The sequence below is a fragment of the Planococcus citri genome, chromosome 1 (assembly GCF_950023065.1).
Source record: "Planococcus citri chromosome 1, ihPlaCitr1.1, whole genome shotgun sequence".
Classification (NCBI taxonomy): Eukaryota; Metazoa; Arthropoda; class Insecta; order Hemiptera; family Pseudococcidae; genus Planococcus; species Planococcus citri.
This window is the reverse complement of record NC_088677.1, coordinates 64,950,110-64,976,110: the sequence shown is the minus strand read 5'-3', so window position 1 is coordinate 64,976,110 and position 26,001 is coordinate 64,950,110. Positions and strand designations below refer to the sequence as shown.

Here is a 26,001-nt window from a genome sequence, read left to right as displayed (position 1 = left end):
TTTGTTTTAAAAATCAGGACTTCTAGAATTTGTTTAAAATTTAAGATACAACGCTTTCTGGAGCAATTTTAAATTGCTGGAGAAAAGCCAACTTCTGCTGGAGGCTGCAGTTATGCTGGAAAATGGTGGTAATCGATTCAGAACGTCGACTCAAGTTTATAAACCGAGTTTCAGATTTTTTTTTTCATGTTTGCTGTTTTTATGGAAAATTCATATACCAATATGCAACATCCATTATTTTCAAAAATTCGCCAAAAATCGAAAAATCAATTTTGGCAGCTGAAATTTTGGTTCTGAGAGGTCTAGGTGACATGCTCTTTCAGTGAGCAAAATTTCAGCTTGATCATAGTTGACGAGTTGTAAAGGTTCTCTTTTTACGTAATTGAAAACAAAAAGATGAAAACGTAGAAATGTAATAGATACAAAATAGGTACACCACAAAACTCACCAATATACAAAAAAACTACAGTATAAAAAATACATAAAACAATAAAACTCGATTTCAAATCGAATAACGAGTAGATAGGTATGGTAAAGATGCTTCAAGTCGAAATTTCAAATATTCAGTTTTAAATTAAGCGAAGTAACAATAACATCACAATCGTTAACGTAATTAAATATTATAAACTTTCTCAAAGATTTTAAAAACACAGAACTAACATTTATTAAAACATCGTATTCGTGATCAACGGTGATATCGAACAATTCCGATGAAATTGATTTATAAAATTCTTTGCAATCTTGTTTCGTACAACGAATGACTCGAAGATGAAATAAATCTGAATCGATGATACCTTTCCAGATATCAATTTTATCGTACGACCAAACATTGTCGAAAGGCCAATTTTCAAACTCTGGTTTCAGTTTGTCGAGATATTCAATATCGTCGAAACGCAGAATCGTTGAATAAAATCGAGATTTAGGATAGAGAGAAAAAATAGATCTGCTATCATCTTGGTTCTCTAAAACCTTCACTTCCGTATCCATTATTGTTAGAAATTTACTTATAACAAAATGAAAAACTTTTCTAAGCAATAAAACTTTGCTCGTTTGTTCATCGTTCAAAGCACTGGCAATTTTGTAATAAAAATTACTACAAATGATGACCAAAGCTTCGCATAACTGAGAGTCGCTTCGTTCTAATTTAACGTGATTCCGGATCAAAATATAATCTCCGAACGATTGAAATTCCGAAACAGTGTTCAGATCAGATTCCAGATCTTTCAAACTTCGACGAAATGTTGCTATATCGATAGATTCGTCTACGCTCATTTCTGCAAGTCTAGCATTCAGTTGAGAATATAAAGTTGCATTCGCAGCAGGAACGAGGCAAGGGGTGTTCATTTTCGTATCCAATTTTTCATTCCAGTTGGCAGATATTTTCTGTAACGTGTTCATCGTGTCTTGTAAACTAAGCTTTTTAGATCGTGTTTGCAACGAATAAGCCGATTCGTAAAGGTTCATTACTTTATCGCTGATTTCTTCGACTTCGTAGTCGGGCAGTTTAGATGGATTCACGGGGACAAATTCGTGCCCGGGTAGAGACTCGGTTTCAGTTTTGAATTTTTTCACGAAGTTTTTAAAAGCTTCATCGTGATGGAAATATTCATCCACTGTTGAGGCGTGGACACGTTCGAGTATAATCTGCAGTCTATCTTCGCCGACGACTCCGCGATTAAAATCAACCATGGAATTATAAGCTTCGGTAATAATTTCACTCAACTTGGTGGTAGTGAATAGAATGGAATCGTGGCAGGATTTTATTACTTGATCAATGCTCACGTAGATATTTTTCTTTACGACGAGAGATTTAGCGGCGTCTATTAATATTTTGTAATTTTCGGTCGTCTCCGAGTCGGATTCTGATACATCGATGGCACTTTTTTCTACGATTTTTTCCACCGGAATCGGATCACTCTCTGGTTCAATTTTTTTAATCACCGATGTAGCGTAAACGAGTAATTTACAGATATCTTTGTAATCGTTTTCTGGAATTTCTTCGTTTACAAGGGGGCCGACAAAATAACGCACCAAATTCGTAAGCTCTTCGTAATAATTGTTGTGAAAATACGAAAAATTCACGAATAACGGTCGTATTTCCGAACAAAACTGATTAATGGAAATTTTATCGCATAAGTAATCGAGAGTAAAGTGTTCCAAATCGAAACACGTATTTAAAATAAGCTCTTCTCGGGAGTAAAACTTTGATAAAATCTGCAATGGATTTTTGCATCTGTTCGCTAATAATTTTAATCCAACGAGAGGATGGCAATCTTTAACGTGAACGCCGCTTTTATTTAGTTTATATTTCCATTCGTTGAATCCACAAGCTAAATCGTTCCTGGCAATTTTTTTCTCGCAATTGATGATACCGTGAAGATGCTTTACGTCGACTACAGCTCCGTGTAAAATGAATATTTGAGCTGCTAGTTCTAAAGCATCGACATCCGATACACGTCCTTTTCGAGCAATACACGATAGATGCAATAAATAAGTACCGAAATATCCGGCGTCGATAAGACGATTAGTGAAATTCAACGACTGTAAAATTTTCAATGACAGGATACCATGTTCACCAGCCAGTGAAATCATCTCGTACGTTTTCGAAGCTCCGGATAAAGCTGACATGGTAACGGTAGCCAATGAAATGGCACCATTCACAGATCCTAATGCGTTCAGTTGCCGATGTTCTTCCTGATCTAAGAAATTAGACACAGCTTTGTGCATGTTTTTCGCACCGACTGTGATAGCTGCACTTGCTGCGACACCTGGAGCGAGTGAAAATACTCCTAGTAACGTGCAACCGATTCCAGCTACTGCGCAAACCCAGTCCATAATTGATAGGCTCTTACTGAACCACTTTTTCGATCCGGAAGTTTGATAGCAGACTATTTCATTCAGTTCGCCGGGTTTTCCATAAACTCCGTTCTTAGGAGCTAGAAACTGACAAGCTGGGAGTTCGTTTGTATCGAGGAAATGGACCCACGAGTTGTAAAAGCGGCCGTTGGGTTCGATGAAGAAGATTTTGTTCTTTATTCTGAACCGGAATACGCAGTATACGATGCAGTTCTCGTTCAGGTATAAGAAAGTGTGTCCGAGTTCTATTTGATGGCCGCTCAATGAGACCAAATGAGCGAAGATTTTATCGATATGGGTACGTTGAGATTCTTTGTAATTGAGATGATACTTGCGAAGCGATGAATTTTCGATTTCTTCGCTTTCCACGAACCCGAATAGGCAAATTCCAAGGTATGTTTTAACGAGATCGTCTTCGTTTTCGAAATATTTCCAAGAGTGGAGAATCTTGGCCCATTCGCTCTGACAGCGTTTAGCCTCCTTTTGCCAATCTGAACTCATTATCTGGAGCAAAGAAAGTGGAATTAATAGATGAAACAATGATATCGTGGTGGTTGTAATGAGCTGTATGAGAAAAGGGAATCGTATCAAGTATGTTCGAGATTCAGAAGTATTTACCTGAAAATTTGATTTTTCACATTCTCAGATACAGCTTCCTGTAAGAAGATACGAGCGAACTCGGTGCGATTTAAAATAATTATTTATTCGCCTCAAATTGTGATATTTTTGAGAAAAAATTTTAATTTTGATAAAAAAACTGTAGTGATAAGGTTAGAAGTCTTTCGGCTAATTTCGGATTCCTTCGGAACCACTTCGTTGAACTTCTATTTTTTTTCAATGTTATGAATTATGATTGTTTTTTTTTTGGTGATAACTCGAATTCGAAATCGGAAATTTCAAGTTTTGAAGTTTGAATTATTTGAATTACAAAAAACTTAAGGCTATTCTCTACCCCTGTTATCAGTAGCGATTTTTGATGAAAACTACGAACTTTGCAGGGATCGCGGAGCGGAGCGGAGGTGGAGGCCCGGAGGCCCCCGGAGGGTACCCTTTTTTTGCCTTGCTCCGGGAGCAGGAGCCGGAGCAAGAGGTACTTGAAATTTTTTACTGGAGCTGGAGGTGGAGGCGGAGGCACTTACAAAAAAAAACCGGAGCCGGAGCTGGAGCCGGAGGTATTTTTTTTCAAATAGCCGGAGGGGAAGGCTCAAACCCCCCCCCCCCTCCTTGACCTCCGGAGGCGGAGCTGGAGGGCAGGAGCCCCCGGAGGATACCCTTTTTTGGGCCTTGCTCCGGGAGCCGGAGCCGGAGCAAGAGGTACTTGAAATTTATCAAGTGGAGCCGGAGGTGGAGGTGGAGGTACTCATGAAAAATCTCCGGAGCTGGAGCTGGAGCCGGAGGTATTTTTTTAAAAATTTTGGGAGCCGGAGCTGGAGGTTGAGGCACTAGACCCCCCCCTCCGCGATCCCTGGAACTTTGGCCGGGGATTGTGCGAAAACTACTGGACGGATTTTCGTGGGGTTTGGTTTATTTTACTCAGAAAACATTCAAAAGCGAGGGTATGTCGAGATATTTTTGATTTATGTCATTTTGTGGCCGTCATTGGGAATTGAATGGAGGTATTATTGATGCTCAGATCTCCGTTGGAAAAGCTAAATTGGAAAATATGGCTACATACCCTCGCTTTTAATGATAAATTATTAGCATTGGTGAAAAAAAATTGAAAGAATTTTGAAAATTCACGGAGAAATCCCCGTCTGAAGTTTAGATGGGAGCGGGTCGCGGAACATAAGTACGACTAAATTCGTTCACTCGATTACATGCAATCTTATGAACGAACGATGAAAATAACGAACAAATCGGCTTCATATTTCGAACGTTTTCACTGGGGTAGAGAATAGCCTTAAAGCTTCCTTTATAGTGGCCGTGGAATTTTTCTACAGAAAAGTCAAATGTGTACATTCAAATGGAAGCATTTATACTGGCTGTGGAATTTTATCAATTTTCTATGGAAAAGTCAAAATTTTTTAACTTTTCCATAGAAAAGTGATGAATGAGATGAAGATTGAAAACTTTTTATTAAAGTGAATAATCATCAGAATTTATAAGAAATGTTATTATTTTACAAGTTTAGAGGTTCAAAAGTGCTTAAAATTGAGTTTGAAAAAATTCCACGATTTTCTGTAGAAATTTTCTATTGCCAGCTTACCGCCACTATAAAGGAAGCTTAATGAACTTTAGTACGTGCGGTTATTATTCTTTTCTTTCCTAAGAATGAGTTTTACATGTGCTCATTGTGAGAAAGTTTACAAATTCAAACAAAGCCTCAAAAAACACATACTGAAAAAACAACATGTGTTGGTGCTAGAAAAGGAAAATAATGTTGGTGTTACGAATAGAGCCAGTCGAATTTTGTGTTCATTCGAATCGTGTGATTCGAATTTCAATACAATTTCCAATTATCACCATCATCTCGAAAAAGTACATAACGTTTCCTTGACCAAAGAAACATTGGAATTCTCTAGTATGCAAGGTAAATTACACTGTGATAACTGATAACTCTGGTGATGACGAACACAACCTGAATTCTGCTTCCATTCATTGACTGTAAATTTTGAAACATTGCTTTTTTACTTTTGTTCTAGAATTCCAGAATTGGAAACAGAATTTCGAAAAAGAAACGACGTCGATGTTTGTTCAAACCAGTTCTGCTAAAAAAAGAAAGAATTGTGTTACATATTATTACTTCTACTGTCACCGTTCCTTTTTGGGGAAAACACAATATATAAGAAAAACTGCTAATAAAAAGAAAGGTATTGGTAGTAACAAGGTATCAAAATCTTGCCCTGCAATGATCAAAGCTTCAACGAGTGGCGATGGAGCTGTAAAAGTAGAATTTTGTTCCACTCACTTAGGACATGAAACGTCAGTAGAACGATTACGACTTAGTACTAAAGACAGAACTTTATTAGCAGGTAATTTTTTAACCAAATGACATATCATGTATGTTTTGTCATTTTATTCCATCATCTAACATGAATTATGAATTCTGTTATCAGAAAAATTGATCGCTGGTATACCACCTCAGCGTATTTTGGCTGATATTAGACAGAATGCTAAATCACCGAACGATCGAATTATTTATGCCAATATGAATGATTTATACAACATAAAAAAATCCTTCGGAATCGATTCTTCTCTCATCCAAGACCAAAATGATTGCATAAGCGTTGAATCGTGCGTAGTAGAAGAGTATATCTTGCCAGAATATGACCTGGTACAACCTGAACAAGTAGAAATTGAGAAAAGTAGAGTGCTGGCAAAATGTTCGGCTATTTTAAGTGATCTTGAAGCCGGAACTTGGAACAGTGAACAACTATCCGAGATGTCCATGCATCTTGATCGTATCAGTGATATAATTTCATCAGTATCGAAGGAATCAAATCAGCCACCCATTTAGTCATACGAATAAAATCGACGATCAGACTTTTTTTAACGCTAAAAAGCGTAAGGAGAAACAAGTTTTCATCCCACCTTCCTCTCAGAATTCAGTAATTATTATGCAGGGTCAAAGTGAGGTAACTAAAAATTTTCGTAAGTTACATTGTAAAAATAATTATAATGAACATGAATAATGTGATACGTTTTTATATCGCAGGATGTATCTTTACCCAATGTTCCTGCCAAAAGCTCAAGAGTTGTATTAAAACCCATGGAATATTTTTTTGGATGATGATTCCTGCCAAAATTCCATCTTTAAATTATTATTGTTGATAAATGAAATTTGTACCTGTTTTTAATAGAGGATAATAATGTATTATCTGATTATTTCCAAGTCATTTTGTATGTTCTAATGTACTAATTTTATTATTTTTTCATCGCTTTTGAAAAAGTGTTGTTATAAAATGATCAACATTTTAGAATACATTTTTCAGAGCTTGATTTTGCTTTATTAGAAACACATCGACATCGAGTTGGGTATAATTTCAATTTTAATTTCTCGTAGGGTTCAGATTTTTTAAAAATAGGATCACTGTCGTTCAAGATTTCAATTTCATTTTCCTACGAATAAGTACGATGAATTTGTAAATTGAATTGAACTGTCACTTTAGGATGTAAAAGTGATTTTTCAAAAGTTAACACAGATTGAAACACGATGTAAGAGTGATTTTTCAAAAGTTAACACAGATTGAAACACGATGTAAGAGTGATTTTTCAAAAGTTAACACAGATTGAAACACGTCTTTACAGTTTCAAACCTAGCCTACTTTGATACGATGCTAATAATTGCCAAAAGTTAACTCTTTTGAATTTCAAATGAATGAAATGAAAAAAAAATCAATTTTCAAATTCATCAATCATCACATCTGACATCATTGATTTCTTCTTTTCATTTTCATCGAAAAATTTTTTCGAAATTTTTTACATTTTAGAAGTGAACGAGCATTCTCGTTCATTTTCCCTCCTTCCAAAAAAAATTTCACATTCAGCCATTCGGGCGACTGATAACGTGTAAACCCGCAATGATAAGAAACTCGTGATTTTAACCTTCACGTCCTTCTGAGCAAGCGTGTTTCGATATTTTGGTACGGGTTATCCGTTGTCCGTTGGTGTTGTTCGTAATCCTAGTCTCCCTTTTTTAAATTATTAATCTAAATTATTCGATGGTAATATTAAACATGTCTAAAGTATTGAGAAACATCAGCCTGAAAACCAAAGCTCCGGCTAAAATCACCAACAATACAGTTCGATGTATCAGCTTCATCCAGTGCAGAAATGTTAAACAGATTAATAAATACAAACAGTAAGTATCATAGGTGACATCTAAAGCACCTTCACTTTCGTACAAATGCTATATCTTCGTAATAAACCGCTTCTAAATTCTACATATTTTACATTTGTATTTATACAATAAACACTTCTTATGTGTTTTACAGCTTCTACAATGCCCTTTCGAGTAGGCAGTACGTATTACCAGCTTATAGTAAACGATTTTATTCATCTGATAATCTACCTAGTCACAATAAAGTTCTACTGCCAGCACTTTCACCTACCATGGACATGGGTACAATTGTCAGCTGGGCCAAAAAAGAAGGTACCGTTTAACAATTCCAACGAGCGAATAATATTGCATCAGACCACTTACCCGATCATTTTTTTTAGGTGATAAACTCAACGAGGGAGATCTACTCGCTGAGATAGAAACGGATAAAGCTACGATGGGCTTCGAAACACCCGAAGAAGGTTACTTAGCTAAGATTTTGATCGCAGCAGGAACCAGAGACGTACCAATAGGAAAAGTCAGTATCTTTCTTCTCCTTCAATCACCTAGTAAAAATACTCATCCAATAATCCTTGCAGTTAGTTTGTATCATCGTTGAAAACGAAGAAGACGTAGCTGCTTTCAAAGATTACGTCGACGATACACCCGCAGGAGCTGCTGCTAAACCAGCCGCAGCTGCTCCACCACCGCCTCCGAAGCCAGCTCCGGCTGCTCCTCAACCTAAAGTAGCTGCTCCTTCGGCTCCGACTCCTCAACCTTCGTTTACCAAATCTTCGGATCGAATATTTGCCAGTCCTTTCGCTAAACGATTGGCTGCCGAGAAAGGAGTCGATTTAAGTGTTAGTATACGATATTGACCGTTGTAAAATACCAATTGGGCTGTTAGTAATATTTTACCTACTCGTTTGTAGACCGTTGGCCAAGGATCCGGTATATTTGGTTCGATCGTTGCTAAAGATTTGAGTAAAGCGAGAGCTGCACAACCTGTAAGTGTTTCTCAATCTATACCAGGAGATGGTTACGAAGATAGACCAATTTCCAGTGTCAGAAATGTCATTGCTAAACGATTACTTCAATCTAAACAAGTACGTTGTTGGTATTCTAAAATAGAAAAATCTCGTAAACGATAATTAATCGAAAGTATAATTGTTTCGCAGACGATTCCACATTATTATCTCACCGTTGATTTAAATCTGGATAAAATATTAGCTCTTAGAAAGAAACTGAATGCTGAATTAGAAAAAGAACAGGTTAAATTGACTGTAAATGATTTCATCATCAAAGCTACAGCATTGGCTTCTAGAAAAGTACCAGAAGCTAATTCCGCTTGGATGGATACCTTCATTAGACAGTAAGTCACCGGTACATGCATATTGGATCATATTTCCAATCATTTTACTACGTTGGATACTTCTTCAGGTATAACGCAGTCGACGTAAGCGTAGCAGTAAGCACGGATAAAGGTTTAATTACGCCGATAGTCTTCGACGCTGAGAAAAAAGGATTGATTGAAATCAGCTCAGATGTTAAAAGATTAGCAGCTAAGGCTCGCGAGGGCTCACTTCAACCGCAAGAATTCCAAGTAAGTTCGACATACTCTACGAAAATAAAATACCCAATTTCAAGATTCTATCGGATTAATTTCTTTTCCAGGGAGGCACTATTTCCGTCTCTAATTTAGGAATGTTCAATATCAAAAGCGTATCTTCGATAATAAACCCACCTCAAGCTTGCATACTTGGAATTGGAGCTACTCAACGAATACTCGTACCCGATTCCAGTTCTGCTGATGGGTAAATTTTTAAAAAAAATTCACGGTACTCGTTTTCAGCTTCTTCGATAAATAACCTCTGGCTTTATTTTACAGAACTAAAGTATCAGATATTATTCAATTTACCCTAAGTTGCGATCATCGTGTAGTTGATGGTGCTGTAGGTGCCCAATGGCTGCTCGCTTTCCGTAAATACATCGAAGACCCGACCAACATGTTGTTATAAAATATTCGAAGCTTAATTTTTTTCAAAACAGGCTTAACATAATACTAAAACGTCTATTGACCAAACTCTGGCTAAGTAAGCATTCCTTCTACTGTGAATATATTCTTTAAGATCCCTTCTCCTTCTGTGAGCGTGTAAATCGTTGTTGATTTTGTATTTTTTAAAACGTCAGACGTTAATAACAGGGTGAAAATAATTACCAGTCAGGGATGCGTGAGTAAAACCTGTTACTTTGAGATTAGTATTAATACGAACAAATATATTCTAAGTAATTTATTTCTCGTAGTTTAACAAATTACGATACGTTTGACGTTACCACTTTTTAGGGATTTTTTTCACCAAGAAGAAAAGAAATTAAATCTCGTGTAAAAAATATTGTAAAAAACAGCTTAGAAATTCTTTATTTCTTCTGAGTAATGTTTATGTTATGTTTGTACAATATATTTTATGAGTTGTCACGCGTTAGTTTGATAATTGAGTATCGTTGAATACGAATTAGCAATTTTCACGTTCGAAATTTTGGTAGCGAGTGAAACAATGCTAGTTTAATCGGTCAAGAGCGTCATTTACTGAACGTCTTATCGAATTGAATTGAAGAATTGTCAAGGTTGTGAGGTCATAATTCAAACTTTCGTTTTTAATTTCACGATAAAACTTGGTTTATTTTTATCAACGAGCAGAAAGGGGGCGAACAATCGAATAAGGAATAATGAATCATTACATTTTACGTGAGAAACCTTTCAAGCTTCTTTATTTTTAAAAATTACGTATTCGGTATCATTTTTAGCTCCCTACTGGAATAAAAAACACATCCAAATTTTTAGTAAAAAGAAAAAAATATTAAAAATTTCTGTATTTTTGGTAATTCATCAGTAATTTTAACTTAAATAAGAACAAAAATAAATTTATTTGTTGCAGGAATAACAAAAGTCTCAGGTACAATTAGAAATTAATCAAAATAGTAATTTTTTTCTGGTTCGTTTGATAAATCCAACCAAATGGTGGAATTATGTGTAATGGAAATCTGAAACAGAATCAATTCCAATTGGTCAAAATAATGTGAATTTGAAAGAGAGTTTTGTCATTATTATGATTAAAAAATAATGTTGAAATTGAAAGCGTTCCCTGAGTAAGGAGTTCAGAAGAAAATGAAAAATGTTTTTGAGAAGTTTTGAATAAAATGACTTTCAAAACTTCAAGTGTTCAATTAATCAACAAAATACGAGTTTGTTTTGATTCATCAGTGACACATTTTCAAATTTCAGAACTTAAAATAGTTTTTGAATAACTGATGATTTTTTTTTTGGAGGGAATGAGGGGGGAGAGGAGGGGGGGTTCTCTTGACACAAAAAATTTCAGAAAAGGGAGATAATCTCAATTAGAGATAATTATTAATATTGAGAAGCAAAATTCTATCTTAATTCTAACCAAACTTTTCAATTTTTGGGCCCTGGATGGATGGGGGGGGGGGTGTTTGAGCAATTATGCTTTTTAATAATTTATACACAACAAACTCCAAAACCTTCGAGTCTGTCACTTTTTTCAATTTATTCAAAATGTCATTTCAGTCATTTGCCTTCACTACCCGAAATATTATTTTCTATCGTTTTATCAAGTTTTTAGAATCCATAAATCGCTAGTTATGGAGTTATTGAAGAACAATAATTAATCCAAATTGAATCGACTTTTCAGTCTCAAGCTTCACGACCTTCCCACCATTTTCTAATAACAATTAGAATAAAAATTAGAACGAAATTCGTTAACCTAAAAAAATATATATTCTCTACTTCATAGTTTATACAGTAAAAAAAAGGAAAAAAATGGATAAAAGAAACACGTCGTAAGACAATAATTAAAATATATCAAGTTAAAAATATTACGAATGAGCTAAGTTTCAAAGTTTTCACGATCACATAAGCAAAGAAAATAATGAAATAAAAAAATAAAAATAAAATATTTAAAAATATTCAAGTACGTAAACATGCCGCGATTTAATAAGGTTTTTTTTTCCTATGAGATTGAACGGTCATAGCTGGCGTTGCAACTTCGTTTCTAGTACGACCCTATAAACGTATATAAAATCATTAATAAACGTATTTTACTTAATTAACCACAAAAGCTCATGCTTTGCCTTTGGTATTCAAAAAAAAAAAAAATCGTCGAGGGATTTAAATGAGAAAAATTTACTTGTTTGGGACATGTATCGGTTTTGGAACGAGGAGTTTTACTCGTATTTGAAGAATTTTGACCAAAAGCGGTCAAAGCAGTGGAAACCATTTTTTGAGTTCTCGCAGAAAATTTAACACAACTCTAAAAACGATAAAAATTTCCACCATGATAGGGACCACCTCCCAGGAACATTTGGAATAATTTAAAAACAACATAGACTCACTTCTCTGAAAACTTCGCGATCGGAACCGAAATCTTCAGGAGTTAGGATTATATTTTCGTCATCGGGATTATATAATTTCTTCTTTCTGTCGGTTTTTCTCTTCGATTTCAAGTTTTCTTTGTCGCCAATTACTGTAAATTAGACGTATTATTTAGTACAACGAAATTCAAATAGTACGAGAGCGTTGCGAAACATGCGTTTCAATAACTCACATTTTTCCAAGTACTGAATATGGTTGGATTTATCGGTTAATTCCTTATCTTTGCTTTCCAGCTCCAGGGTCAAGGCCTGAAATGAAATTTTTGTTTTAGAAAATCCATCTTCGTATTGAAAGTAAGTGTTTGAATAAAGCTCACCTCGATTGATTGTTCTAGACTGTCTACGTTCAACTGATAGACTTTATTTTGTTCTCGGTACGTTGAACATTTGATAGCTGCGTTTTCGTATTGTTTATCCAAGTTTTTATATTCTTCTTTGGCTTCAGATAACAATGATTCCAAATTCTGACAGAAAAAAAACACGATTATTTCAGTCCATGTTCAAATTGAATTGTAAAAATAATGAAAACAAAATTACCGCTATTTTTTCTTTAGATTCTAATAATTCTTGTTTCAACTTGAGGTTCTCAGCTTCGACATCTTTCGCCTGTAAACGCAATAAAATTGTAAAATTGATTCCGATTCGAATGGAATTCAGTCGACTGAAAGTTGACTTACTTTAATGGTCTGTTCCTTTTCTACTCTTAAGGAGGTCATGGCTGCTTCCAATTCTGATATTTTATTCTTCAATTCCATACTTTCCATTTGATCGGAGTTATTCAACTTTTCAACGTTGGAACCGTCGGATTTGCTCAATTCTTCGATTTTCCACTCGTAATAATCTTTTATAGATTTAATTCTGCTTTCGTTGTTTGCTTTCATTTCTTTTCTGATTTGTTCAACTTCGTCTCTACAATAATTAGGTAATAAAAAATCGGAGAGAATTATTTCAAACTTGAGAAATATTTTTCAAAAGCTCATTTTATCCCATAACTAACTATGTAAGAACTTACTCGTGGAATTTAGCGGAATCATCGAGCATATCTTTATAAGTCTTGTGCAAATATTCGATCATGTCTACTTTTTTCTTCAGTTCGTCGTTCAATTTCGTAACTTGATTTTGTAATCCCTAAAACGAGATGTTTCAATGTTATTTTTTTCCTATCGGATTAATAATTTAATTGGAATGAAAAATTAGGAAAAGAGACGAATCTTACTTCAACTAACGGATCGTGTTCTTCTTCACAATCTGAGCCATCCAAATCTGAGGAAATTCCGTCGATTAAAATCACCATCGGAAAAGCAAACAATTAAATAAAGATTGAATTTTAAAAATTACCGTAAGGTCGATAAGTTCCATGCTCGCTTTCATTTTCGTAAACCAAAGCTGAAAATCTGGTCTTATGTCGGATATTTCTGGTACTCAAAGGTTTACAACGTATTTCACAAGCGATTGCGCAGACTTTGAGAACCTGCTGGGTTTCATCGTATAATTCCTGCGCCGGATTAATATTCACTATCATGATAACTTTTTCTTCATTTCTATCTAGTAAAGCTGAACACAACAATTGGGTTAATTTCGACGATCTGTACGGCATAACTTGTATCGGGTTACCCATTTGGTTTTCTCTGCGAAATAAAAAAACACACAATTATAGAAAATAAAAAACCTCCATTCTTTGCTTGAAAATAAGTGCACCAACCTTAGCGTTTTCAGGCATCGATTTAACGTAAATAGCGACAAATTAATATTTCCCGATTCTTTTAAACGAACTCCAGTATTCTGAGTTTTCGTCTGTCGTTCAGATCCAGCTAAATCGCAAATTGATAAGCTGAAAAAAAAAGTTATGAAAAATTTGAAAGAAAAAAAACACGATCAGTATTGGAAATTAACGACAGTTACCTTGACATTGTAACGAATTCTGGATCGGATTGATTCAACAATTTAATAACAAAAATGCAATGCGAACGACTAGAATTTTCATTCATCTTGGTACAAGCAACGCTCAAATTTTTCTTGCCGTACAAATAAATGGAATACGCTTCGGCAGCATTTTGAACACAAATTTGCCTCAAACCTTTGGATTAAAAAACTAATTAAAGAAAGAAGGTAAAAGAAATATTCATAAAAACGACAGATACCTTTAACGAAATAATTTTTGTGACCATCGACGCATAATTTCAACTGTGTTCGAGAAGAGCCACAAGGTTCCAGTAAATCGTAGATGAGCTCGTTATAAATTTCGATAAAAGATACCCATATTGAACAAGTCGGTAGTACAGTTTCCTGATCGTATGAATAGTCTTCAAAACCTTCAGATAACTTACTATACTCGTCGCAAATTTCATTAGGATACACGCCACCTTTATTTTTCGATGATGCCTAAATAAAATTACGATTTCAAGATTAAAGCTAGTTTCGATTATCTACAAAATACGAGTAAGTATTCCTGTGAAACTTACGTGCATCCTGAGAATATCTTCTTTCTGAATTATAGCGTTGGTACTTTCATTAATATTCAATTTTCGTATACTAGTCGCGTGATGAGGAGCGAATTTAATTTCTTCGTCGGGAGTAATTCTCGAAAAAATAGCATGTAAAGTACGAGGTATAAGACCTGGATTCCTAACATCACCTGTTGATGGAGAAAAAATTATTCACTGATTCTGCTATACATATAAAAAAAAGAAATCATCGATAATAACGAACCTTGAACAGTATATGTTTTTCCAGCGTTTGTAGTACCATATGAAAATACCAAACCATTATGTGACCGTATCAAATCGTTAACACAGGGTAAAACAGTCTCTTCAAATATATCCTGTTGGGTAGTTTCTGGTCCAAATATCTTGGAAAACGTATATCTACGCGAAAAAACCAGCATAAGATATTTGCATAACCTTACCGGATTAATAATGAAATTCGAGTCACTCACTCTGCTTTATCGGAGCTTTTGTAAACTTTCGAAGTAATAGGAGGTTTGCAAACTAGTTTCGATCCTTCGACAATTTTTATCGTATTTCTCTGCAAATGAGAAGAATTTAATTAATTCGCCGACTGTCAATATCAAAATAACTGAGGTACGAGATAAACTTACGTAATCTGGATTAGGTTTTATTCTGAGGTAAACATGGAAAGAATTAGCATCTTTATCGAAGACATTGTCACAATCGTCGTTACTTTGTGAGAATAATTTTCGAGCCGCCATTCCTCTAGGATACGGATTGTACGACTTAAAATTATGAATATGATTACTCGACGGGTGATCGTTTTCTGGAATCAACGACATGATTTTATACAAGCATTGGACGATACACTAGATTCACAACACACTTAAATTACTTTCACGATTTACTAAAACATAACAAATTTAATAATCACGGATAATTAACAAAAATATGAAGGAATAATTTAATAAATACAAGTTTTTGTGATGGATGGAATGTAAAATTGAAGAAAAAACGTTACGGATTTGATTTGAAAAATTTGCTGAATATTTACAAGAGGCGCTGCGCATGCGCATAACACTCATTTTTGTTCTATAGAAAGAAAACTTCTGAAAAAAACAATTCGTAGGTTGCGAACCTAGTGAGCAATTTTGTAACTACGTAAAATTTTCGAAAAATTGATTCGATTTCGATTATCGATTCTTGGTTATCAATTTTTTATCATTTTTCGAAATTTTTTTTTTCTAAATCTCTAAATCCATGATAAAAGTTTTTGGTCAATTAAAAAATTCAAGTTCAACTTTTTAAAGCAACATGACTCCTAGTTTATGACCATCATTCCAGTGTGAAAGTTTTTCGGTACGTTTGCGAATTCAAGAACGAAATGAAGTAATGCCCGAGGCTCAATCGTTGCGAAATTAGGTTGTAGTTTTATCAACTCTCGTCTTCAGCCACCTGGTTATCTCGTTTTCCAACGTGTTTTGTTTTGTTAATACGTCTGTGACCCATAAATTCATTTTGGATTCAAATTTCGCGATCTCGGTTTGACACTTTGTAAGTTTCTACCTACGAATTTGCGAACATGTAAATCGTGAATTTCAGTTCTTCGGTGAATTATAATTTCAACGTTAATTTTTAGCGATGTTTCCCGTTCACATAAAGTTTCATGTCGACGTGTACGGAGTATGTTCGTGTTAGCGAAGATGTCGAAATTTCGCCAATATTGGATGTTCCCTTGAAAGTATTTCTTATAATCGAGTTGCAATTCTGTCACCATGGTTGATCCTAAATTCAGAAAAGAGATTATCACAATATTGACGTTATGCATATTGTGGTATTCGTCCAGCTCCAGTAACAGTGTAATCGGTAAACTTTTGCTGAATGAATTCCCATTCCCTATGACGGTTACTATGGTTCAATTGCTGTCTATAACTGTGTATTCTGGACCATTTTTCAACGTATGGGGTGTTCGGAAATTCGCCGATATTAGCTGGCCTTATTATATGAAAATAATCGTACCTTTAGCATTAGGAAAATTTTTTGTTTCGGTGTTGACCCATGTTAGCATATGGAAAGTACCTGTTTCATACGCGCATACTGGTGAGTGTTTTAATATCTGTCATTTTATTGTACATTTCGTATCGTTTTGTAATTTTGATTATTTTTTGTTGTCTAGTGAAAGCAACCATGCCACTATTTTCTGTCGTGTTGTCTAGGGTGATTCTAGGAGAGAAGCAAACTTGTAGAGTAAGTAGGATCACATTGAATTAAAGTGAAATTTTTTCAAATTTTATTTTAAACAATGTAAAATTACAGGTGTACGCTTCATTATTACCGATTGTCACCGGAGTACTTATTGCCACGCTGACTGAATTATCCTTCGATGTGATGGGTCTAATCAGTGCTTTGGTTGCCACTTTACAAATGTCATTGCAAAATATCTTTTCAAAAAAGGTAACTATTGATTAGTGATTAGTAAAAATACAATGTATTCCTATCTATTTAAGTTGCTATGAAATTTATCGTCCACAGGTTTTGCAAGATGTTGGTATTCACCACCTGAGACTTCTTCATATTTTAGGAAGATTAGCCTTCTTTATGTTTATCCCATTTTGGTTGTACTTCGATTTACAGAAAATTCTCTCCGAAACAGTTATCGTAAGTGTATTGAAAATTTCTCATATTTTCAACAACAAAAAGAAATAGAAAAATAAATCTAAATTATTATTTTTTTAATGTTCCAGATGACAGATCGACGATATTACATTATGGCTTTATTATTTGCCGACGGTTTATTAAATTGGTTACAAAATATATTCGCTTTCACGATCATGTCAATGGTGACTTCTCTTACGTTTGCAGTAGCTAATGCTACGAAGCGAGTTTTTATTATTTTCTTATCGTTATTCATTCTTGGAAACCCAGTTACCCCAGTAAATGTGTTTGGAATGATGTTAGCAGTTGTTGGAGTTTTAGCGTATAATAAGGTACATACAATTTCGGTACCATTAGCTTACAATTAGTTTTTAGTTTTCTGACAGAATTTAAAATTATTATCGCTGAATTCGTCCACGAGTTTGTTGATAACGACATAAGAACCGTGTAGAGAAAGAATTGTTTCGTTGATAAGTACTCTTGACGTAGGTACTAATACTTCTTGAGCGAATTCGCCTACTTGAGTTTCCTATTTTTTTAAATGAACATCAGTTTCTCGTAAATGACCATGGATTTACTTAAATATATATTGCGATTATAATGACGTAATCTGTATTATTGGTTTATAGGATTTATTGCAGTGAAATTAATTAATTTGTTTGATTTACAGGCGAAATACGACGCGCGCATGTCAGACAGTAAAAAGACCTTGTTACCATTTATTAAATCAAGAAGAGAAGATCAATTACCGTTCGACTATAAGTATCATAAGTTGAATCATAATAATGGATATTTGATGAATGGATACAGTAAATTGAGCAAAGGAGCCGATAATGTGTGAACACTGCCTGTATTAGTTTTTAAAATCGTACTTTCATTCGCCTATATAGAAAAGCTCCTTTCAAATTTCATTTCGTGTACCTCGCTGTAAATATGTAGAATATCGATGCATTTTTTTTCCTACTTTTGTACCTACCTACGTTACGAGAAAGTCATCCTGCGATAAAACATCACTATCATGTAAATTTCAACATTTTCTACGAAATGAAGCGTTTAAGTAATTAACTCTCTTAGATTAAGTTAGGTTAAATTTTTATTTCAAATAAATGTGTACAGTAAGCGGGCAAATTTTGCGATCAAGTTTTTCTAATACGATTTTTTTTATGATGAAAATGAATTTAAATGAATTTCAATCTCAATTTCGTTGTGTTTTCAATACGATTGATATGATACAACGAAACGAAAAGAGTAGTTACATAAGGAAATCCTGTGATTTGCATTTCATTGATCATTGTTTTCTTATTATCTTCTTGTTGAACTCGTGCAATAATAATTTTGACCATGGCTGTGTTATCATGATGTTAATTGAGAATAAATGTCTTGTTTGTATTCGTTTTCTTCGTTTCTCAATTTGTTTTTCCAGTAAAACCTATTTTATTTTTATTATTGTTTAGCCGATGTGTTTTTTGATGAGTTGGCATTTTTTAAATTTTGAAATCATGAAGTATTTATAACCATCCATAGTTTCACCTGATCCTAGCTAATTTTTGTTTAATAAGCTAATTTTCGTTTTTCCCAAAAAGTATTGAATCAATAATACTCAGGATAACATTATAGGAAAATGAAATCAGAAGTATCAGAACAGAACTTCAGGAATATGGATTAGTCGTCTTCTTTCTCTTCGATGAATTAATTCGTTTTCCTTTTCTTTTGAACTGGAACTTCAGCTCAAAAACGAAGCAATGGATCTCATCTCATCTAATCATCTTCTCCTACTCGATAAATTTAAATTTCAAGAACATGCAAAATTGAAATTGATGCAATGCAAATTCATGATGGACAATTTGACATGTGTTGATGTGTTCCAACATTTTTTCCCCTCAAAATCCAGTATCCACTATCCAGAATCCTTTCCTTTCAGCAAAAAGGTGCAACATCAGCAAAAAAATTCAACAAAAAATGAAACCATGTTTTTCGACCAATCAGAAGCTGAAGAATTTCCATGGTAACAATGACGTCATTTCGATGAACCAATCAGAGCCCACTGAAAAATAAGTCCTCTTTCTCTAAAAATCCTTGTGTGTTTGATAATTTTTTTCAAAACAAATTGCAAAATCAAAACATCGATTGTTTTAAATTTGCTACAGATAAATTGATTGAAAATTTCGCATTGAAATAATCGACGAGGTGGTTTATTCGTGCAATGAAATGAACGAGTGCTTCGATTTTGAATTATTCAAGCAATTTTTCGACTAAGGTACGTAATAATCCTATATACATGTAACAATTCCATGCTGAAAATTATCATCTGCACCACCTGCAAATCCAGCAAAAGTTTGGATTTCAGTTTCATGATGTTAATTTATCTTCATATTATGTTTTTTCAGATTAGAATATACTTAATTTGAACAGTTCGGAACAAGATGTCGAACACTGTGGTGCTAAATTATCACGACACAGTCATCCGCCAGTCCGATATTGATATTCTGAAAAGTAACAGTTGGCTGACAGATTCAATAATTGGATTCTACTTACAGTATTTGGAAACTGAAATATACACCAATAAAGATTTCCTATTCATAAGTCCTGAGGTTACTCAATGTATCAAGTCAACGCATCATTCAGAAATTCCTGTCTTTCTGGATCCTTTATCAGCGAGGCAATACTTGGTGATCTTTTTCCCTGTAAATAATAACGAAAATGTATACTCATCGGGCGGATCACATTGGAGTTTACTCGTGTATTATCGTAACGACGGTATATTTTACCATTTCGATTCTTCCAATGGTGTAAATGATCTGCAAGCGACGAAATTAGCTTCTAAATTACAGCATTATTTCGAAAAAGATAGGGTAGCTAATGTAAAAGAGTGCAATTCTCTGCAGCAAAGTAATAGTTACGATTGTGGTATTTATTTATTATGTAACGTCGACAATATTGCAAAGCACGTGTTGAATCGTCGTAAACTGGATAATATCGGCGTTATAAATAAAGAAGATGTCAAATGTAAGCGAGCTGCTATTTTAACGTTAATTTTTACTTTACAAAAACGCAATGCCGCCTCTCTCTGAAGATACTTAGTACCTGAATCTTTGGCTTTACTTTATAGCACTGATTGGAATCAGTGGTTCCTAAAATTTAGATATAAGTTCACCTGTATTTTTTCTGTTATTAATTCTTTCTTTTTTTTTTTTGACTGAATGATCGTCAACATGAGCTTATATTTATAGTACGACTGGATATTCGTTAGTTAAAAAGTATTATTTTCGTTATAGAAGCACAAAATCTCATTCAGTATCCAGTGCTTGAAGGATAAATTAACAATTCTTCGATTCTCGAATAATGTATATGTACTCTTGCAATTTGTAGTTAACTTTTATCATGTTATTCTTGTTGAATAAATTTGTCAATGTTTCGTTTAAACTTTGATTCATAATTCTTTGATATACTGACAACGTAACAAAAAATTTATTATAAATTATACACAATTTACGATTCGAAAAAATGATAAACGATAATATCACGACAGTATCAAAAAATTTATAAATTAATACGATGATCTATTACATAATTCTTTAGGAGGAGGCTGCAACGGTATATAACCATATTTGAACGTAGGATCTCGAAAAGCCTGTAGCTTCTCAGACGATAATTCTTCAATTCTCGAATAACACGGATTATTTTCATTTACTGGAGGTTGTGATTGCTGCGATGTACCAGGAAACGAAGCAGCTGCTGGCGCTGTCGATACGAATTGACTATTGAAAGAAAAAGCATTCATTTGAGCGTTAGCTTGAGAAGGCTCAGTGGGAAAAGACTGAGGATTAATGCTGTTGAACTGAGCGTTATTAGCAGTATTGAAAGAAGGAGGATTCGCGAAAGAAAACGAGCTGAGTGCAGTTGACTGAGGAACAGATTGTTGTGGAGCAAATTCTGCACTTTGTTTAGGCAACTGGTTGATATCAAACTTGAAAGTTGATGATGACGCAGAAGACGTTGGAAACGAATTCACAGTTTCTTCAGTCGAGTTGCCAGACATCATTTGTTTCTGTAATCGTAAAAGTTCAATAAATTACTAGAAGTTGAGGGTTTTTGTGATGCAAATGTGAATAATATTTACCGCTATATTATGCGCCGAAGCACTGTTGTTCACTCGCTGACAACTTAAAATGAGATTATCTCGTAATTCGTCCATTGTTCTTTTCTGCATAAAATAAAATACACGTAAGATCAAAGTAATCCAAAAAATGATGAAAAATGATATTATTATAGTAGGTGAGAGACTTACAAATTCATGTAACGTGTTATTACTCGAAGCCATATAAAATTGGTATCTTATTTCTTCCGGCGAATAATCCTGAAAACCGGGTATATTGCCGAAATATTTGAGCGGTGATATCACAGATAATTTCCATACATGTCTATCTTCAAACTGTTTCACTTCGGTTTTAATTAAATCACTGCAAATAAATTATTAATAAAGAAGTTAGTCGGATTCAATAATTGGTGGGAAAATTCCTAAACGTTTTTGAATTTGTTTCAGTACTATACTAACACGAACTGCGACGGAGTAATATCCTCAGGCTTGATTTCAGTTGGTTGAGATTGTTGCCTATGATCCACATGATATCGGTTATAATTTTTGTTGTAATTGCGAGCAGGCTCTGAAATCGAATTGACTACGTTTGAACGAATTGTTCCAAGTTACATTGATGCTAGAAAAGAGCTAAGACAATTACCATACGAAGAATGAGAATCACGATTTCCGTAAGAAAAGTAGCTTTCGTTGTAGTTGTTTCGATTATATCCATAGGAATGTTCTGCGAAAAAAAAGTTCGTTAAATTCATTTCAAGCAATTTAAGAAGATTAAGTCTGAGTATGTTGTTTTACCTGAATAGTCTCTGTTATTTTTGGAATAATGATTGTTCTCGTGAATGAAATGGCACGAATTTCCATATCGACATGCGCCTTTTAAATAATACCGACAAATTTGACTCATTTTGGTTGTTATCAATGAAAATACAGAAGACAGTACGAAAATTTCATTCCTTATAAGTACTTAAGTAGACGGAAATTACGAATTTCAGCTCAACGTTTCATTATAAAATGCAGTACACTGGATGAATTTACATTGCTGGAGATTTAGGTTTTCGAATAAACAATTCATAAATAAATAATGATTAATAAAATAAGCTCAAAGTACGGAAAACTACAAGAGAAGAGAACGCGATCATAAATAATTTTGAATTTTCGCCATGCACCGAATTTTTTTATCAGCGAGCATGTTGTTTAGTTTACGTGCTACTTTGAACATTTGTAAGGTCTTAGTTTATGCGGTGGACACAAAAGTTATGTTATCAGTTTCAGAATTTTACTTGAATGAAAGAATGACTTATGGCGTTGATTAATTGTGCATCATTATGAATTTTCTTTTAAATTTTAGTTGAATTATAATTACGTGAACACCTCGCGTTGTTTTCCGTTATTGGTTATAAAATTTTGGTCTTCCTTGGTCGAGTGTAAGTAAGCCCTGTTTATATTGAGATCCGGTACCTATCTTCATTTTACATTTTCCTACATACATGACATTTGTATTTTGTAATTTGTACAGGTTATTCGAGCCGTTTTCGGTAGCGTCCTGAGGCTTTGCTGTATTCAGCTGTTTGTTTGCCAGCTTGTCGCGTAATCAGCCTTTCAAATCGAATATTGAATAATATGCAGTACGTTGTGATCGACGTCGAAGATTCAAAACTCATCGAATTTCCATCTAAAGATGATGGAACACTCGCCCTTTCATCATTAGCAGCTCTCTACCCGGGTGTTACCGGATTGAAGTATGATCTAAACGGCCACACTCGTGCTGTCAAACCAGCTAATGGAATATTATATCCGCCGGAAAACTGTTGGGGAGAAAGAACTTACTACCTTGTATTTCAGAAAGGTACGTATTTTTATCCATACCGCCACGTTCCTTTCGCCATGTGCGTTTATTACCTACGAATATTTTACAGATAACACAAAACGCAAGGCTGAAGATGCCTCAGAAACGTCCGAGTCGAAAACTTTCAAAGTGGATACCGAGTCGAGAAAGGTTCATACCGATTTGGAGGTGTTTGGGTTACCTAGTAAAACAACGGATAAGGAATTACGAGACTACTTCTCTAAATTCGGCGAAGTACAGTTCGCGCAGGTATATTACTCCAGTGATTTTTCATTTGTCCTCTGTTAACTCATTTGTTAACGTCCGATGGTCGCAATTTCCAGGTCAAAATCGATCCCATTTCGAAGGAATCCACACGCTTTGGTCTTATCAGATTCGCTAACCAAGAAGTTCGAAGACGAGTCATATGGCAAAGACATCAGATCGACGGCCGATGGTTGAACATACACATTCCTAAATCCGAGGTGAGCTATAAAATGTTTAACAATGTCTTATTCGGGGATTATTTTTTTGACGTTTTGATGCTTACGAAATGTTGAGCATTCTCTTCGTGCTACAGACGGTAGTGTGCTGTGTCATTTTTGTTACCTGTGTAAAAGAAATGTAAATTTTTTTAAAACATTATTATGAAATGATACGCAATCTTGTCACTGTTTTCCCATAATTTAATCAATGAATCTACACGCTCTTTGGCATTTCTTATCAGTTTTTCAGTGCACTTAATTTCTTGAACAACTGAAATAGTTCTGTCGAATTAAAGTTTTGATTATATTTTTCAGATAAAGAAAGAAATTGAGGAAATAGTTCACTCGGCTCCTGATGAGGACACCTTGATCAGTGTTTTGGCAGAAAAAATTCGTTTTATGCAGAATGATTGCGTCCAGATTGAGAAAGACCTATTAAAGGTGCGCAGTGAGCGACAGAAAGCGGAAGACAATTTGGTTAGTAATGCATATTAATTTACTTTTTCATCATTATACTATCTATCAAAGAAAGTCATTCCTTGCCTGTAGAATACCTACTAGTCTTTCCATTATCCTATTTGAGTGATACGTACTATTTTCAATTGAAATAAGTGCTTGTTACTATCATGAATATCGTGAAAAATAATGTGTTTTTTGTGATATTGTAAAATTCACCATACGTATACGTTTTCGAAGATACACTATATTTTCGTCTATGATCAAGTATTTTTAATGAATTCAATATTGGTTTAATTTTTAGGTTAAAGTTAAAGCAAGAACTAAAATGTTGGAGAAACACTGCGCATTATTAATTGAACACGAAGACGATGAGAAATTTTCAGAATTTTTTGACGATTTAGCCTCAAAATCAAATTTATGGAAGTCCTGGCCTTTTAGCACGGAGGCGGAAATCGATAATGTTATGGAGCAAGCTGTCAAATTTGCTCATCTACGCTCTAGGTCGGATTCGTTTGATACTGATGAATAACCCAAAAATACAATGGTTTTATGACGAGCTGTATTCAGTTGATTCCTGATTTTTTGGAGACTAATGAAAGAAAAAACCAATATCTGTTTTTACTAATAACACAGTAAGGAATGGAAGGATTTTATTCGTGAGATGTAAAAAAAAAAATACAATTAAGATGTACCTTTGTGATTATTGTTCCTATGTATAAAATATAAAAAATGTTTTTATTTACTTTTTGATAACAATTTGATACAAAAAATGTATGAAGTTCTCGTTTGAAAAAATACATAGTCAGCTGAAATCCATCTACGAAAGTAACCCTCAAACTCAATAAAATCATCACAGAAGTAGTTGGCAATGTAGGTACTCAATTGTCATAAATTGTACCATGAATGCAAATTTGCAATGGAAAAGAAACGAAACACATTTAGATCAAAAACTCAGTGGACTGTTACTTGAAACTCGAAAGATGTACATACCTACATTAAAATAAAAATTAAAATACATGCAACTAATGAAGGGCAAAAAATTACATCTAGCTCGCAAGAGTGAGATATCCAACTAAATTATACCATATTTTACAAATGTTCATAAGCTAACAAACTCAGAAACTCCTGCCAAATGGGATATACCCATTTAAGCAAAAGAATTTTTTTTTTTAATGAAAAAGATACAAAGTTGAAATGAAATAACTTATTTACTTTACTGATAGGCGATTATGACAAAAAAAGATACCTACAATTCTGTTCAAGGCGGTGCTTTGGCAGAACTTCGTGCAATACTAATGTCCATCGACCTTTGAATAAAAGGTCGATGCTAATGTCACAATTTTTTGCAATTTTTTTTATATTTTGACTAAAATTTTGGGGCACCCTACCCACCATGGTCTGAAGAATCCTATCGCAAAAAATGTATGGTTCCTAGATTTTTTCCAAACTTTCCAATCAATTCTGAAATTTGGAGAGATTTTGAAAATTTAGTTTTTTGATAAAACAGCAGTTTTAAGCTTTTGAAAGTTTTGATTTTTGATGAATATTTTTGAAAGTATACTCTTGTGTCTCTCGTTCACCTTTAAAATGCTGCAAATTTTTTTTCTCAATGTCAGCAGTCTCGAATAAGTAGATTTTGAAATACAAAATCGCTCAAAAGCTGAGCAGAAAAATCAACTAATCAAGCCGGTAGAAACATGTCGCTTTCCAGTTTGGCCGTAGCCACCTGAAAAGTAAATTCCGAATATTGGTGATAAATAGCTCTCCACGAAAAGTCCTACTTCACCATCAAAAAAACATGAAAAACCTAAACCTGCTTTTATTTTCAAGTTTTTTTCTTTTTTCCCAAAGTTACTCGAAATCCTCATAAATTATCGAGCCTTTTCATACTTGAGAATAGTTGTTAAAACTAATTATTAGATTTTAAATCCACGATAAAGTGAAAATTTATTGAATCAAAAATCAAAATT

The 26,001-nt window shown here is 34.2% G+C and overlaps 8 protein-coding genes across 14 annotated transcripts; 5 read left to right on the top strand and 3 right to left on the bottom strand.

Annotated features, from left to right (window-relative positions):
- Window positions 1-397: 397 nt before the first annotated feature.
- LOC135833374 (uncharacterized) lies at window positions 398-3,666 on the bottom strand. The gene is made up of 2 exons (XM_065347139.1): window positions 3,475-3,666; window positions 398-3,360 (listed from the first exon to the last, which is right to left on the bottom strand). The coding sequence occupies exon 2, from the start codon at window positions 3,355-3,357 to the stop codon at window positions 556-558; it is 2,802 nt and encodes a 933-aa protein (XP_065203211.1). The 5' UTR covers window positions 3,358-3,360; window positions 3,475-3,666; the 3' UTR covers window positions 398-555.
- A 650-nt stretch (window positions 3,667-4,316) lies between these two features.
- LOC135833375 (uncharacterized) lies at window positions 4,317-6,795 on the top strand. Its single transcript, XM_065347140.1, has 4 exons — window positions 4,317-5,386; window positions 5,499-5,828; window positions 5,913-6,431; window positions 6,512-6,795. Exons 1-3 carry the CDS (start codon window positions 5,128-5,130, stop codon window positions 6,311-6,313), a joined length of 990 nt encoding a protein of 329 aa, XP_065203212.1. The 5' UTR covers window positions 4,317-5,127; the 3' UTR covers window positions 6,314-6,431; window positions 6,512-6,795.
- Window positions 6,796-7,373: 578 nt separating this feature from the next.
- Window positions 7,374-10,091, top strand: muc (dihydrolipoamide S-acetyltransferase muc). The gene is made up of 9 exons (XM_065347130.1): window positions 7,374-7,657; window positions 7,791-7,948; window positions 8,017-8,153; window positions 8,215-8,475; window positions 8,548-8,721; window positions 8,794-8,987; window positions 9,056-9,218; window positions 9,290-9,429; window positions 9,504-10,091. The coding sequence occupies exons 1-9, from the start codon at window positions 7,518-7,520 to the stop codon at window positions 9,631-9,633; spliced, it is 1,497 nt and encodes a 498-aa protein (XP_065203202.1). The 5' UTR covers window positions 7,374-7,517; the 3' UTR covers window positions 9,634-10,091.
- On the bottom strand, window positions 9,666-15,553 carry LOC135833362 (kinesin-like protein KIF20A). 6 transcript variants are annotated; one of them, XM_065347124.1, is made up of 18 exons: window positions 15,446-15,553; window positions 15,162-15,337; window positions 15,000-15,088; window positions 14,774-14,928; window positions 14,527-14,699; window positions 14,206-14,446; window positions 13,967-14,141; window positions 13,767-13,895; window positions 13,403-13,692; window positions 13,281-13,327; window positions 13,077-13,192; window positions 12,742-12,973; window positions 12,602-12,670; window positions 12,382-12,528; window positions 12,238-12,313; window positions 12,026-12,156; window positions 11,821-11,943; window positions 9,666-10,657 (listed from the first exon to the last, which is right to left on the bottom strand). In XM_065347124.1, the coding sequence occupies exons 2-18, from the start codon at window positions 15,270-15,272 to the stop codon at window positions 10,583-10,585; spliced, it is 2,379 nt and encodes a 792-aa protein (XP_065203196.1). In that variant the 5' UTR covers window positions 15,273-15,337; window positions 15,446-15,553; the 3' UTR covers window positions 9,666-10,582. The 6 variants fall into 6 exon arrangements, with proteins under 6 accessions (XP_065203196.1, XP_065203197.1, XP_065203194.1 ...); XM_065347125.1 differs by having other exon boundaries at window positions 15,407-15,518; XM_065347122.1 differs by having other exon boundaries at window positions 15,162-15,539.
- A 193-nt stretch (window positions 15,554-15,746) lies between these two features.
- Window positions 15,747-18,555, top strand: LOC135833367 (solute carrier family 35 member E1 homolog). Of its 2 annotated transcripts, XM_065347132.1 has the most exons (7): window positions 15,747-16,065; window positions 16,151-16,611; window positions 16,688-16,758; window positions 16,828-16,965; window positions 17,044-17,169; window positions 17,256-17,498; window positions 17,837-18,555. In XM_065347132.1, the coding sequence occupies exons 2-7, from the start codon at window positions 16,287-16,289 to the stop codon at window positions 18,005-18,007; spliced, it is 1,074 nt and encodes a 357-aa protein (XP_065203204.1). In that variant the 5' UTR covers window positions 15,747-16,065; window positions 16,151-16,286; the 3' UTR covers window positions 18,008-18,555. The 2 variants fall into 2 exon arrangements, with proteins under 2 accessions (XP_065203204.1, XP_065203203.1); XM_065347131.1 differs by having other exon boundaries at window positions 15,747-16,611.
- Window positions 18,556-19,240: 685 nt separating this feature from the next.
- On the top strand, window positions 19,241-20,589 carry LOC135833372 (sentrin-specific protease 8-like). Its single transcript, XM_065347137.1, has 2 exons — window positions 19,241-19,423; window positions 19,554-20,589. Exon 2 carries the CDS (start codon window positions 19,590-19,592, stop codon window positions 20,235-20,237), a length of 648 nt encoding a protein of 215 aa, XP_065203209.1. The 5' UTR covers window positions 19,241-19,423; window positions 19,554-19,589; the 3' UTR covers window positions 20,238-20,589.
- A 23-nt stretch (window positions 20,590-20,612) lies between these two features.
- LOC135833368 (nucleoporin NUP42-like) lies at window positions 20,613-22,399 on the bottom strand. The gene is made up of 6 exons (XM_065347133.1): window positions 22,058-22,399; window positions 21,906-21,986; window positions 21,722-21,830; window positions 21,455-21,626; window positions 21,287-21,370; window positions 20,613-21,214 (listed from the first exon to the last, which is right to left on the bottom strand). Exons 1-6 carry the CDS (start codon window positions 22,164-22,166, stop codon window positions 20,714-20,716), a joined length of 1,056 nt encoding a protein of 351 aa, XP_065203205.1. The 5' UTR covers window positions 22,167-22,399; the 3' UTR covers window positions 20,613-20,713.
- A 141-nt stretch (window positions 22,400-22,540) lies between these two features.
- Window positions 22,541-24,773, top strand: LOC135833370 (TAR DNA-binding protein 43-like). Its single transcript, XM_065347135.1, has 6 exons — window positions 22,541-22,686; window positions 22,779-23,108; window positions 23,179-23,357; window positions 23,432-23,572; window positions 23,888-24,049; window positions 24,333-24,773. The coding sequence occupies exons 2-6, from the start codon at window positions 22,883-22,885 to the stop codon at window positions 24,558-24,560; spliced, it is 936 nt and encodes a 311-aa protein (XP_065203207.1). The 5' UTR covers window positions 22,541-22,686; window positions 22,779-22,882; the 3' UTR covers window positions 24,561-24,773.
- Window positions 24,774-26,001: the final 1,228 nt, after the last annotated feature.